At 44.0% G+C, this 14,664-nt stretch overlaps 2 protein-coding genes across 2 annotated transcripts; one reads left to right on the top strand and one right to left on the bottom strand.

Annotated features, from left to right (window-relative positions):
- Window positions 1–2,657: 2,657 nt before the first annotated feature.
- Window positions 2,658–11,369, bottom strand: LOC129818227 (beta-centractin). Its single transcript, XM_055873965.1, has 11 exons — window positions 11,159–11,369; window positions 9,568–9,632; window positions 9,376–9,451; window positions 9,098–9,223; window positions 8,731–8,855; window positions 8,407–8,623; window positions 5,508–5,600; window positions 5,159–5,333; window positions 4,982–5,043; window positions 4,795–4,835; window positions 2,658–4,707 (listed from the first exon to the last, which is right to left on the bottom strand). The coding sequence occupies exons 1-11, from the start codon at window positions 11,204–11,206 to the stop codon at window positions 4,605–4,607; spliced, it is 1,131 nt and encodes a 376-aa protein (XP_055729940.1). The 5' UTR covers window positions 11,207–11,369; the 3' UTR covers window positions 2,658–4,604.
- Window positions 11,370–11,744: 375 nt separating this feature from the next.
- Window positions 11,745–14,664, top strand: LOC129818228 (E3 ubiquitin-protein ligase MARCHF5-like). Its single transcript, XM_055873966.1, has 7 exons — window positions 11,745–11,914; window positions 12,590–12,676; window positions 12,757–12,959; window positions 13,145–13,275; window positions 13,483–13,657; window positions 13,849–14,015; window positions 14,107–14,664. The coding sequence occupies exons 2-7, from the start codon at window positions 12,648–12,650 to the stop codon at window positions 14,281–14,283; spliced, it is 882 nt and encodes a 293-aa protein (XP_055729941.1). The 5' UTR covers window positions 11,745–11,914; window positions 12,590–12,647; the 3' UTR covers window positions 14,284–14,664.

The raw sequence follows: 14,664 nt of genomic DNA, 5'->3' as shown, positions 1-14,664 counted from the left end.
AATGAGCTGAGAGCAAACATACCATATAGAAGATAAAGAAAGCAGGTTTCCTATCTCTCTTCCTCATAGAAGAATCGAGACAGCCATAGTAAGTATACAGGTAACTGCCAAAATAATGGAAACACGAGTAAATGATGGATACAAAGTATTTTGAAAGCAGGTTATTCCACACAGGTGTGGTTCCTGAGTTAAATAAGCAATTAACATCCCATGATGCTTAGGGTCATGTATAAAAATGCTGGCCAGGTCATTATTTTGGCTACTATGGCTATGCCCCCATAGGGCTCGAGTGGTCACTGAATGGTTTGATGAGCATGAAAATTATGTTAGCCATATGCATTGGCTGTCTCAGTCACCAGATCTCAACCCAATTGAACACTTATGGGAGATTCTGGAACGGCGACTGAGACATCAACAAAACATCAAATGATGGAATTTCTTGTGGAAGAATGGTGTCGCATACCTCCAAGTTCCACAGAATCTATGCCAAGATGCATTGAATCTGTTCTGGATCATGGTGGCCCAACGCCCTGTTGAGATGTTTTATGTTGGTGTTTCCTTTATTTTCGCAGTTATCTGTAGCTTACTCCTGCTCCTATACTCCGCATGGTTCCTCCTTCTCCTCTGGTGGTGCAACGGAGACATCTAGTGGCCAGAGAAGGTTACTGCATGTCTTTTTTACTCCTCACCTGTCAGTCATATGGACACCTCCATTCAGACTGATGCTCCATAACTTCCTCTGGTCTCCTGAGATTGAATCATTCAAGACAAGAAATTCCCACTGACTCCTTACTAAGTTTATTTTCTTTATTGCAATAATAGCCATCTCAGGTGGTGGTTGTCATTGGGAGTCTGATTGTTAATGTGGGAGTAAATTCACAATGTGTCATTCAAGTCACTCATTATTAAAGGGTTTCTTTGAACTAATAAACTATGCATGACAACGTAAATAAATGAATTACTAATAAATCCTTCACTGTAGAGATACTTATATTTCAAGTTTCAACATGTAACATAACCACTTATACAAATAGAAAAAATGACACTGCTGAAATAGTAAGACGACCACTTTTGATCTCACATTGTGAATGATTGTATTTGTCACATGCACCGAATACAACAGGTAGAATGCAACAGGTTCACCTTACAGTGAAATACTTACTTACAGGCCCTTAACCAACAACGCAGTTTTAAGAAAAATAAGTGTTAAGTAAAAAATAGATAAGTAAAAAAATAAAAATAACAAATAGTTAAAGAGCAGCAGCAAAATAACAGTAGCAGGGCTATATACAGTAGTTACTCTATCCTTTTCCATCATCTCTCTATCCTTCTTCTTCATGTCTATCCTTCTCCTCCATCTGTCTATTCTTCCTCTCCATCTTTGTCTTAGAGATCATGACGTTCCTCTGTAACTCAGGCAGAACTATCTTCATCAGGTTTCTCTCTGCTTCAACTCTGGCCTCTCCTTCATAGTTTCCTCTCATCTCCTCTATCTCCTGCCTGTGTCTCTCCTCCCTCTCATTCTCTCTCTTCGCTCTCAGTCTCTTTAGCTTTCTCTCCATCTCCTCCTTCCTATCAGATTCTCTTTTCAGCTTCCTCTCGAGTTCTCTTTTGAAATGATGTACTTCTGTCCTTGAGCTGTTCTTGTCTATTAATGTTCTGTATTATGTCATGTTTTGTATGAACCCCAGGAAGAGTAGCTGCTGCTTTTGCAACAGCTAATGGGGATCATAATAAAATACCAAATGTTATTATTTTCTTCCCTCTCTTCGTTCACCTGTCTCTCCAGTTCAGTGGTTCTTTCACTGAGTGTTCTAATATCTACCTCATGCTCCTGGATCTCTATCTGTATCAGAGTCCTGCAACTCCACAAGCCTCTGTCTCAAGTTCCTCTCCTGCTGTAGAATCTCTCTGTTTCTTGCCACCATCTCCTCTACCTGCTCCAGCAGCTCTGGAACCTGAGTACCATGAGCCCTGTCCTTAATGTTGAGGATGTGGTACCTGCTCCCGCATGTCTCTACAAGCTGCTGGAGGTCCTGACTCCCTGCTTGGAGAAACTCCTCAATGTTCTGCCCTTTCAGGCCACCATCATGGGTGAATACAATCACAGTGTTCCCAACAACCCTCCCCAAACATCTCCTCCATAAATCTATAATACACACATACTGTATCTACACGTTTCGAGAATGCACTGCACAGGAGATCTACGGAATAAGCAAAAGTTTTACTTTCTCCTTTGCACAGGTAGGCTATACACAGGTACTTGGGAGTAAACTCCTCCCCCCTATATTCTTCTCTCTGCTTTTTGGAAAGTGGATTTCTGCCAACATAGACAATATGGTGCCGTCAACTTCACCCGTAATTACCAGCCAGCAGACGATAGTGATGTCCTTATTGAGTGACTGAGAAAAGATGCCAAGAGCATTCTCAGTTTATCTTATATGACTTGCTTATGAATGTGGTATGACTTTCATTGTAAAGCATGTGTAGTACTTCTGAATTAATGCCTTATAAAGCCTTTATAAGTTAGTTTAATATGTGACCAAAGTCACCAGAGTGTAACTGAAGTGGGTCACAATGTCTGAAACAATTCATAGCATCCTGTTGGTTATGATTATCATAAAGATTAATTAATTACAAAGACCAGACACCTCCAACAGCAGTCATTAACTTATTTATTATACTGAATTTACAAAATGAAAAGTAAAAGCAACACTTGAATAAACAGTATTGTACATTTATTGTATTTTTTGACGTTTTGAAAAGCGGTCCACTGTACACAAGGCTGATGAAGTATAGAACCTTTTAAAAAACACCCAGAATCTGAAGTGGACTTTCCGGTGCCAGGGCACAGGAGTAAGGCGGACGCAGTTTTGGACACAACCCCTTTACTGCCACTGAGACGTAGGGAAATCAGCTTAGCCATAATAAACAGCCAGACTTCTAGTGGTACATGAGGGGGAATAGAGGGTAGAAAACTAACTGATAATAATCCACCATCTTGTGCTTCTACATGCTTATTATGAGAATGGTCCTACTACAGTCTATAGCAACTAAACATTGCTCTCAATTGTTCTAACCCATTCACTTGGTGTTTTAAAATAACTCACAGGGAACATTTAACAGGTGATCTCCACCATCCTTTAAATGGAGCCAAATATGGAGTCTTTGGAGAGAAATAAAACGACAATGTTTGTTGGATGATCTCTGTGGCCTTTCACCCAATATTCAGCTAGTCCCTGACCCTTGACTAACACTGAGATCAGAGATCACTCCAGGTTGTAGCTGCCCATAACCACAGATCTAGGATCAGATAAGCCTTCATCAATCTGAAGGTTAACCAGAAAGGTGATTATTAAATATGAACCTGTATCAATGGTTAGTGGAGACTTGGACCTCCTCAGAGATGATCCTGTCCAGGCATACAGCTCTCAGATCAGTCTCTCTGTGCAGTACAGAACAATAACATGTTTTATGGACAGCACTTTGTCATGTTTAATCTTTACAAGGCATTCAAGGGTCCCATTCAACTGGTCCCAAAGTTTAACTGTCATATCTTAAACGGTCATTTAGAAATAGCAATGGTCATCTAATGGTTATTTAAAGTTGAAATCCCCCCGTTGGATTTGGTACCGAGTGAGGAGGATACATCTCACCCGTCCTTTGTTATCAAACCATTTCCACTAATGTCATTTTCAAACAAAGAGAAAAAACACAGCTAACTGAATGGAGATACTTTACACATCATAAAGGAAGTGTTAAACATCGCTGTCGTCTAAACATGTCCATTAGTCGTTGTTGAAGAACACATGTGGGAGGGTTAGTGGAAAGAGAAGTTCTTTGAATGTTTTCCAATGAATTCCTTGAATATTTGATGAGCCAATGTAAAACACAGTGGTATTCTCTACCCGTCTACAGCATGACCTATTCCTATAGCAGACTATCCTAACCCCGACCCTCAACACCAACACAAATGGAAACCAAAAAATTAAAGAAAACAATGGTGAATTCAACCGTTGACATTAACATGGTGATTTGTAACTGACGACCAAGATACTTTTTTAAAGAACGCAAAAAAATGAAATCAATCTCTTCGGTTTGGAATGGAATTCTTACAGAATCAAAAATAATTCACCTTCTTTGTCATTGGATGATATGATGCAAGGTATCGTACAGGGCAGGGTAGATAGGAGAGTAATATAAATACTTCAGGGTTGAGTATAGCATTGCCCCTTTAAGAACAGAAAGAACAGTCCACAGTATTGACAGATTCCCACGCAGCCCTGGGTGTGTGAGGAGGTGAGAGGGCCAAAGGCTTGCCTGAAGGGCCACGCTGCTCTCTCCCACATGGCTGGTAACAGAAGGCATGCTGAATTGAGGGAGGGTGTATATGGAAATTCCCCTAGCCAGAGGATGGGGGAGACCTTAAGGGGAGGGGGAGACTGGGGCAGACATGGGGCTGTGGGGATAGTTCCAGATGTTGAGGCAAATCAGTCATGTGGGGCAACAGAGCAAATATAGGAGCATTGGAGGGTAGTGTCGTGACAGATTGGGGCAGCACAGGGCAGATAGGTCATGTTGAGGTCAGTTTAAGGGCAGCGGTGTTAGAAGGTCTTCCTGTGGATGGCCCGTGCTCTGTCCTCCTCATACTCCTTCTTGCTGACCCACATTTTCTTAAAGGTGTCCAACGACGCCAGGATGGAGCCACTACGCAGAACACAGAGGGAGGAGAGAGGGATTAGGGAATAGAGAGATGCGTGAGTGAGAGTGAGTCTGTGTGTGGTGATCTCTTACCCGATCCACGTGGAGTAGAGCCTCTCCTGAGGGGCGGAAATCTGGACAGGAAACACAGAGAGAGACGGAAAGTCAGCAGGGACTTGCTGAGGAGACATCCTGCCCACACATGCTAAAAAGACTCATATAGGAACATGCTGAGATCTGGCCAAGAAGAGGTGAAAAGCTGGGTCATTGGTTACTATACCTTGATCTTCACGTCTTTGGGAGCGAGCTTCTTCACTTCGCTTAGTAACCTGTCCCCGAAACCTGCAGCAGAAAAGACTGTTAGCTAAGGAGCCTTAAACCACATGAGAAAACACCTACTTTCACAACACACTAGTATTAGTTGTTGTTGGTCAGTGTGTGTGTGTGTGTGTGTAACCTTTGAGCAGTGTGGATCCTCCAGACAGTACGATGTTGGAGAAGAGTGTGCGTCGGAGGTCCATGTCAGACTTCTGGATAGCGAAGGCCAGCACCTCGTGGATCCCCTCGCTCTCGTCTCCGATCAAGTCTGGCCTGAACAGCAGCTCTGGGGCGCGGAACCTGGCTGGACCAATCTGGACAGGGGGCAGAGGTCAGAGTTAGGGTCAACTGGGTGTCAGAGATGATGATATTGATGTTTGTAGTCCTTCAAAATAAAACAGTGTGTGTGTGTGTGTGTGTGTGTGTGTGTGTGTGTGTGTGTGTGTGTGTGTGTGTGTGTGTGTGTGTGTGTGTGGTGTTTGACTCACATCCAGCGTGCTACCGTCGGGGAGGGTGTACTGGGCCTTCTCGGTCTCCAGAGTCTCATCCTTCTGGGGGTTCAGGGACAGGTAGCAGGCTCTCTGAGGACAGAAACACACATATTACCAGCACTTCCCTATTGACAGTAAGGCTGGCCAATATATTTAATTAATTAGATTCATTTGAATATATGTTTTTCCGCGATATTCCAAATGCCTGTAACGGATTTTGTCTTTATGAGCGTTTATGTCCGCTTGTTCTCGTGTTGTATTTTTGGTCCGGTCTCTTTTGCTCCTTCTGTGCTGTGTGCACCTCCCCATTTACACCAGAGATCTGTATATAATGATGAGATGCACGTCTCTGCCCTAACAATGGGAGTCGTTGTCCCAAAGTCGGGAAGGCAGATGACAAACGTAGGTCCAAAATAAGCCCAAAGAGAATAAGCCCGCTGTTTCAACTCGCTATTTGAATTTGAGGTTTGGTCCAACAGAATCAGTCATATGGACACTGAAACACACTGAAACATGATTTAACTGTAATAAAGGACAAGTTAACCTTTCTGACGATACCCTTTTTATGTCTCAACTGCTCACATGGCGTACAGAGCAGACATGACTAAAACAGGAGTATCAATGAACATTGATTCTGGAAAAGAAGGCTAAGTTTGTCGTGCCACATACCACGAGCAGCATTTTAGTCAAAGACTTATACGGTCTAGTCTGTGTTTTATAAATGTGCAATAAGCATAAAACACAATTATATAAGGAATTGGCAACTCGTTGTCATTCTGAGAAATAAGGTAGGCCACTTGATTTCAACATGTGAACAAAGTGGACAGGCTAGCATGCTGTTCAAACAGTTGGAGACAGAAGGGAACAAAGTGGACAGGCTAGCATGCTGTTCAAACAGTTGGAGACAGAAGGGAACAAAGTGGACAGGCTAGCATGCTGTTCAAACAGTTGGAGACAGAAGGGAACAAAGTGGACAGGCTAGCATGCTGTTCAAACAGTTGGAGACAGAAGGGAACAAAGTGGACAGGCTAGCATGCTGCTCAAACAGTTGGAGACGGACAGAAGGGAACAAAGTGGACAGGCTAGCATGCTGTTCAAACAGTTGGAGACGGACAGCATGGAACAAAGTGGACAGGCTAGCATGCTGTTCAAACAGTTGGAGACAGAAGGGAACAAAGTGGACAGGCTAGCATGCTGTTCAAACAGTTGGAGACAGAAGGGAACAAAGTGGACAGGCTAGCATGCTGTTCAAACAGTTGGAGACAGAAGGGAACAAAGTGGACAGGCTAGCATGCTGTTCAAACAGTTGGAGACAGAAGGGAACAAAGTGGACAGGCTAGCATGCTGCTCAAACAGTTGGAGACGGACAGAAGGGAACAAAGTGGACAGGCTAGCATGCTGTTCAAACAGTTGGAGACGGACAGCATGGAACAAAGTGGACAGGCTAGCATGCTGTTCAAACAGTTGGAGACAGAAGGGAACAAAGTGGACAGGCTAGCATGCTGTTCAAACAGTTGGAGACAGAAGGGAACAAAGTGGACAGGCTAGCATGCTGTTCAAACAGTTGGAGACAGAAGGGAACAAAGTGGACAGGCTAGCATGCTGTTCAAACAGTTGGAGACAGAAGGGAACAAAGTGGACAGGCTAGCATGCTGTTCAAACAGTTGGAGACAGAAGGGAACAAAGTGGACAGGCTAGCATGCTGTTCAAACAGTTGGAGACAGAAGGGAACAAAGTGGACAGGCTAGCATGCTGCTCAAACAGTTGGAGACAGAAGGGAACAAAGTGGACAGGCTAGCATGCTGTTCAAACAGTTGGAGACAGAAGGGAACAAAGTGGACAGGCTAGCATGCTGTTCAAACAGTTGGAGACAGAAGGGAACAAAGTGGACAGGCTAGCATGCTGTTCAAACAGTTGGAGACAGAAGGGAACAAAGTGGACAGGCTAGCATGCTGTTCAAACAGTTGGAGACAGAAGGGAACAAAGTGGACAGGCTAGCATGCTGTTCAAACAGTTGGAGACAGAAGGGAACAAAGTGGACAGGCTAGCATGCTGTTCAAACAGTTGGAGACAGAAGGGAACAAAGTGGACAGGCTAGCATGCTGTTCAAACAGTTGGAGACAGAAGGGAACAAAGTGGACAGGCTAGCATGCTGTTCAAACAGTTGGAGACAGAAGGGAACAAAGTGGACAGGCTAGCATGCTGTTCAAACAGTTGGAGACAGAAGGGAACAAAGTGGACAGGCTAGCATGCTGTTCAAACAGTTGGAGACAGAAGGGAACAAAGTGGACAGGCTAGCATGCTGCTCAAACAGTTGGAGACGGACAGCAGGGTGTGTTTATAAATATTCAACTGTTTTCTTGTTAGCTAGAAAATACATCCAAGTTGGTAAACATGAAATATAAAATTAGCTGGCTAATCACTAGCATGTGGGCTGGAGAGATTGTTGATGAGACCTGTGTTAATGTTCTATAGCCTGATGCCTGCTATATGAAGTTAGTTAGTGAATGTGCATTATGCAGGGTTCTGGTTACATTTGCAACAAAAAAGGGCCATTTCATAGACAGACTTGAAAGCTGGATCAGTGATTATAAAATGTTTAAAAAGCAGGTTGAATTATTTTGATTAAATAATTATTAGTGTCTTATGAATTCATTAGATTATTGCTTAAAGTTCAAATGCAGTGCATTTGAACTTTAATTGTACAACAATGCTTATTTAGAGAGAACATTTAAAATGATAATAGATATATATTGTGAATGACCCATATGTTTGAAAAAAATAGAGATGTGATTTTTAGGCCAAATTGCCCAGCCCTAATTGACAGCAATTCCTATTGACCCCTTCATTTTCTTCTAGTTAGGTCACACACACACACACACTGTCCGTCCCTTACCTCTTTGATGGTGCGGACCACCTCAAACTCTGCGGAGGTATGGAAGTCATAGCCCTCCTTGCGTAGCAGCAGCCGGAGGTAACGGGACACGTCCCTTCCAGCGATGTCCACCCTCATGATGGAGTGGGGAATGGCAAAGCCCTCGTAGATGGGCACCGCATGGGTCACCCCGTCGCCTGCATCCAACACCACACCCGTGGTACGCCCTGTCGCATAGCTGGACCAGAGAAAGGGGCGTGAGTATAACAAACACACAAAAGCGTGCCTGCACACACTAACACACACGGTATGTACGCAAACACACAAACAGTGTAGCGTACTCACAGACTAAGGACTGCCTGCATGGAGATAAAGAGGGCGGGAACGTTGAAGGTCTCAAAGAACACCTCAGCCGCCTTCTCCCTGTTCTTACTGGGGTTCAGAGGGGCTTCAGTCAGCAGGACAGGGTGCTGGAGGGGAAGAAAGATCCAGTTAGCATGCGAGCCAGAAGGCTGAAAATCGCTTTCTTAGTCATACTAGCTCCCTTGTCTGTTAAATACTTTTCACACACTCACAACATCCATCATTTTTTATACAATTCAATAAATCAAGAAGCCTAACATTTACAACAATGGTAAACTGTTCACACAGTGAGGAGATTAGAGACAGGAAAAGGGGAGGAGGAGAATAAGGAGGTGAGAGGAGAGCCCACCTCCTCTGAGAAGGTCTGCAGCTGTTCCTTAGAGTAGACGTACTGCCAGATCCTCTCCATATCGTTCCAGTCCTTCACTATACCATGCTCCATAGGATACCTTACTGACAGCAACCCTCTGTGCTCCTGGGAGGGAGGGATAAGAGAAGGGTTAGAGGCTTGATGAAACTGGCCCCTTCATAGTGTGTGTGTGTGTGTGTGTGTGTGTGTGTGTGTGTGTGTGTGTGTGTGTGTGTGTGTGTGTGTGTGTGTGTGTAAGGCTATGGTATGAAGCCTACCTCTGCTTTGGGTCCAATGAAGAGGTCCCCCTCCAGGGCTCCTGCCATCACGCGCACGTGCTTGGGACGGCCCACACTGGATCACACACAGCAGAACACAAAACAGTTAGAAACAAACCCACGGATGTTATCCATCTGAATCACAGCTGTGTCTTATTGATGTAGGATAGGTACAAATAAAGGAGGTCTTACTAGTTGGGGAAGCAGTATTTGGGGATCTGGTCTCCAGCAAAGCCAGCTTTGACAACACCTGAACCCTGGGGAGAGACAGATGGAGGTAGAGGGAAGATTAGGAGAGATAGGACAGGAGAGAAAGTTATTCATATCAAGCTATGACTACTTAAGTTGTCTGTCCCAAGCCACAACAATTAACACTTCTTCGTGTGTGTTGAGTCATAAGACACAGCCTGAGGCAGCGGAAGGCATTATCCCACTCTGAGACATCACAGCCCCTATCTGCTGGGTTATGGCTGCATCACTGGGCTTTAACATGCCTAGTGTTTCCTTATAATTAATAGTCATAAGGGTTTGAGTAAAACATTAGCCCATGAAATGCCTCTGGGCTCATGACAGGGCAACAGATGACACAGGTAGTATTATGTTGACAACAACACAACAGTTATCACCTGCAAGGTCCAGTACACTCATTCAGGACCAATTATCTAGCGAATAAGCTCATTTAGGAAATAAGTGGTTTATTTATAGTGTGGTCCACATAATCAGTGACAGGTGGCGATAGCTAACGCTGCTAGCTAACTTCTTTCTCGACCAACGCATTTCGCATAGATGGCTAGCCGTTCGCAAGGTGGGGTTTGTTTCCCGGCGACACAACTGTGTATCTAGCCGGTGTTGCAGCTATTTACCTAGCTAGTGCCTGACGTTAACTGTAAATGTATCATATAAATCTAGCTAGATAGTTATTCTTCCAGAACAGAACATATATGATGGAGACGATACAGGCAAACCAGTGTTTGGATGAAAAATAACAACGTAAGCTGGCTAAATAACGTTCGCTGATTCTGCAGCACACACAGCAACATAGTGTAACGACCCTGGGTTTATAAGCGCGGAAATCGACTCTGCCGCTTGAGCATGCTTTTGCGGCACAGTCGATAAAGATACATTCTACTACACGAGGTGCACGTGGAAAGAGGTGGCTAAGCGCAAGTGGAATATATTTATGAATAGTAAGCTAGTACAATGTATTCAGTAATGTCCGCTATCAAAGCACAGCTAGAACAATAAGACAGATATTTCACCGGATGTATAAATGTGAATCATCCGCTTAGCGTTTCCACTCACGACCAAATATGGTAGTGAGAGGAAGCCCAGAAGCGGGCAGTGGATTTTGGCCAACATTATGCAAATGTCCTCATAGATGAAACATTTGATCTCAATAGTTTTATTTTCCCAAAACTACAATCTGTTGTAGACTTTACCCTTTGCCAAAGTAAAAAAAAAAAAAGAAGGCGTTTAGAAGGGGTGCAAAGGCGAATTTAGTTATTGCACACGCGCACCTCAGAATAGGTATTCCCTGACGGAAATATGCAGATGTCTGCTAGAACAGGCCAATAGGATCTCGCTAGCTCGTACTCGGCTCTGCCCACCTCTTTCCTTGTTCTGCCCACTATGGCTTTGTTTCCATTGGAAACGACAGGCTGTTGCCTATCTTTGTTTAGTTATAAAAATCTTTGATCAAAACCTCCAACACAACACTAGCTAGCTACCCTCCCTGGCTAGTCGTTAGCTAGGCAAGGGTGTGGATGAGTGACATCATACTTACATTATCGATCACAACCGGCTGGTTAGCTATAATGTCATAGGACTCCATGACGAACTGATTGTTTAAGATATGTTTCTATTAATCCTTTGATACAATCTTGCCTATTTGATATTTTAATCATGTAAATAACGCCCTGTCACTCTGGTCTCAGACCACCGGTCGCTGCTGCTTGCGTTGATCACAACCTAACCCAGTAGGTATGCGGTTGTCTCTAGAGTAGACTGACAGTGCAACAGCCAATGGCAATACTGCCAGCTGGAGCCCACGTGCTCGCTGTCAAACCCAGATTCAGGGTTGTGAGCTTGTGCAGTTTTTGCCGTCTTGTTTTTCCATCATCATCATCATAATCATTATTATCATCATCACCATCTTTATGAATAAATGTACCTTCAGCTAAATAAACTTTCCCCCTTTCCAAGATGAATAGATGAGCATCAGAGTGGGTGGAAACATAATATCTATTACATTATTATGTGCATGTTTGGGAAATCATGGGCAATTATTGATGAACAGAAATTATGTATGTTTTATCTGTAAATTCCACAACATCCAAAAATGTTGAAGTTGGAGGAAAAAAATGTATTTGCCTTTAAGAAAAAGTGTCTGTAACCGGAAGAACTGTTATGTATTTTTGTCCGTCCGTAGGACAGGCAGTTCGAATATTTTTTATAAATCAAATCTCTTTTATTGTCATCCAACCAGTTAAAAAACTGACTGTAAGGTACTTACAGGTTTTTAAATAGAGGTATTGTCGAGGTAAGAAACCACTGTCATTATTCAACAACAACTAAAAGTTATGAATTCCTCTAATCTATAGTTAGCTAGCTAGGTAGTTACGCACCGGAGGTAGCTAGTATGGCTACTCTTAACACTAGGCCGTCAGCAAGTATCACAAAGCGATTAAAACTTATGAATGGCAAATTGTATGGACATGTCATTTTCTGATCCAACTAAAACATAGAAAATATGCATCACAGCATTAACTATAGCTAAAATTAGTTTAGCCAAGGCCTTTGTAGCCAGTTAGCCAGCTAAGTTACAAGTTTGACCGGAAGTGAGTTTGTGAATGTAGAAGAAGCAAGCTAATACAGGCAGTTAGTAGAAATGTGTACAAATTAAAAGCTGAAATGTCTTGAGTCAATATTGTATTCAACCCCTTTGTTTTGGCAAGCCTAAGTAAGTTCAAGAGTAAAAATATGCTTAACAAGTCACATAAGTTGCACGGATGCAATAATTGTGTTTAACATGAATGACTACCTCATCTCTGCACACCACACATAAAATGATCTTTAAGGTCCCTCGGTCAAGCAGTGAATTTCAAAAACAGATTGAAACACAAAGACCAGCGAGGTTTTCCAATGCCTCGCAAAGGGTACCTATTGGGTCTATATTTTAGCCAGATGTAGAGAAAGTGAAAGAATGTGTGTGTAGATCTTGCCTGGCTGGCCCATGGTGAGACGGGGACCTAGAGGAACTGAACAGACTCAAGATGGCCTGTGTGGAGGAGCCCCCTGAGAAGTAAGTGTGTGTGTGTGTGTGTGCGTGTGTGTGCGTGCGTGCGTGCGTATTAACCTGTGTCTCCCTCTGTGTGTTTCCAGGCACTGCTGGGTGTGTTTTGCGACAGAGAGAGAGGACAGCGTGGCAGAGTGGGTGAGCCCCTGTAGATGTAAGGGCTGTACCAAGTGGATCCACCAGGCCTGTCTGCAGCGTTGGCTCGATGAGAAGCAGAAAGGAAACAGTGGAGGAGCCGTCAGCTGCCCTCAGTGTGGCACAGAGTACCGCATTTTCTTTCCCAAAATGGGTAACTAACACACACACACACACACTGCATCATCTTACCCAAGGTGAGATATAGAACAAACACACTCACCAACTCGCACACAAACACACTACACACCACAATGAAAGTTCTATTCTGTAGCTTTCATGTCCAGGTGTGTCAGTTAGTTAATGGCTGTCTGTATATGTTTGTCCCCCACCCTCCAGGGCCATTGGTATACTTCCTCCAGCAGATGAACAGTGCTCTGTCACGGGCCAGTCCATTCACTGCTGCCGGTGTGGTGCTGGGGACAGTCTATTGGTCAGCTGTCACCTATGGAGCTGTGACTGTCATGCAGGTACATGCCTCTTGACTTCTGAACCTTAACCCTGTCATATGCGTTATACCCTTAACCTTTGACCCATAACTAACACTAACTACTCACTAGTTCAGTAACTAGTTCAGTGAATCCATTGCAAACAACAATGCAACTCAAAACACAAGAGTCCCAGCTCACCTCTTTCCCTCCCTCCCTCATCTTCTACCCCTCCCCCTCTTTCTCCAGGTGGTGGGCCATAAGAAGGGCTTGGATGTGATGGAGAGAGCAGATCCTCTGTTCCTCCTGATGGGTCTACCTACCATCCCTGTGATGCTTGTCCTGGGCAAGATGATCCGCTGGGAGGACTACATACTGAGGCTGTGGCAGAGACACTCCTCTAAACTACAGCTGCTATTGCCAGGTATACATGCATGCATGCATACATACATACAAAAGTGAGAAGACAGGTTGTCTGCCTGGGGTATGGCTGTCTGTCTGAGGTATGGTTAACTCTAGAGGTTTAGTAAACGTTACAGCATATAGTACATTCTGCAAATGAAATGCATTTGACAAAACAATTTTTAACTCTTCCTCTCTTCCCCTCCCTCCCAGGTATAGGTCGTCCGTTGCCCCGTGTGCCAGCTGATGGGGGTAATGGAGGGGACCACCTGTCAGTGTCTCGTACTCTGTGTGGAGCTCTCATCTTCCCCTCTGTAGCCAGCCTGGTGGGACGACTGATCTTCAGCAGGGTACCCTCATCTCTGCAACGCACCGTTCTGGTGAGGGGAGAGTGTATTTGTACAGTATGTTTCAAGGCTGGGGTAGAATTTGTTTTATGTTTGTCTCTCGCTCTCTTTCTCTGTGTTGTAGGGTGGTATAGCATTTGTGGTGATGAAGGGAGTGTTGAAGGTGTATTTCAAACAGCAGCAGTACCTCATTCAGGCCAACCGCCACATCCTCAACTACCCTGAGAGAGGGAGGGACGGAGAGACGGAGGGACGGAGCGAGGGAGGAGAAGACGACACAGAGGACAGCGGAAATGAGTGAATGCAAGACTCCCCCTCCCCAACCTTAACCCCGGGGGAGGGAGAAAGAGTTGGAGTTCGGCACACAAGGACAGCAGAAATGATTGACAGCCTCCCAGAATCCTCTGTTCCCAATCGCAATGTAGTTTTATTTTACTCAGACAAGGGGTGTGTTTAGGAGGCGCATTACATTTCCAAACAGAGAACTTGTTCAATAGGAATGCAATTGTTCGTTTTTTTCTCCCATTTAGGTCTCCTGAATGCGACCCAGCTCTTCTATTTGCATTGTAAGATATCCACCCAACCATGACTGTATGTGTGAGTGTGTGTGTACACTGTAGAGCCCATGCTATTTTATTTGCCTGTATGAATGAATTGGCAAATAAAGTGATTTGATTGTTAA

Source organism: Salvelinus fontinalis, chromosome 21 (assembly GCF_029448725.1).
Source record: "Salvelinus fontinalis isolate EN_2023a chromosome 21, ASM2944872v1, whole genome shotgun sequence".
NCBI lineage: Eukaryota > Metazoa > Chordata > Actinopteri > Salmoniformes > Salmonidae > Salvelinus > Salvelinus fontinalis.
Note: the sequence above shows the minus strand (reverse complement) of the source record. Positions and strands in the feature narration are given on the sequence as shown.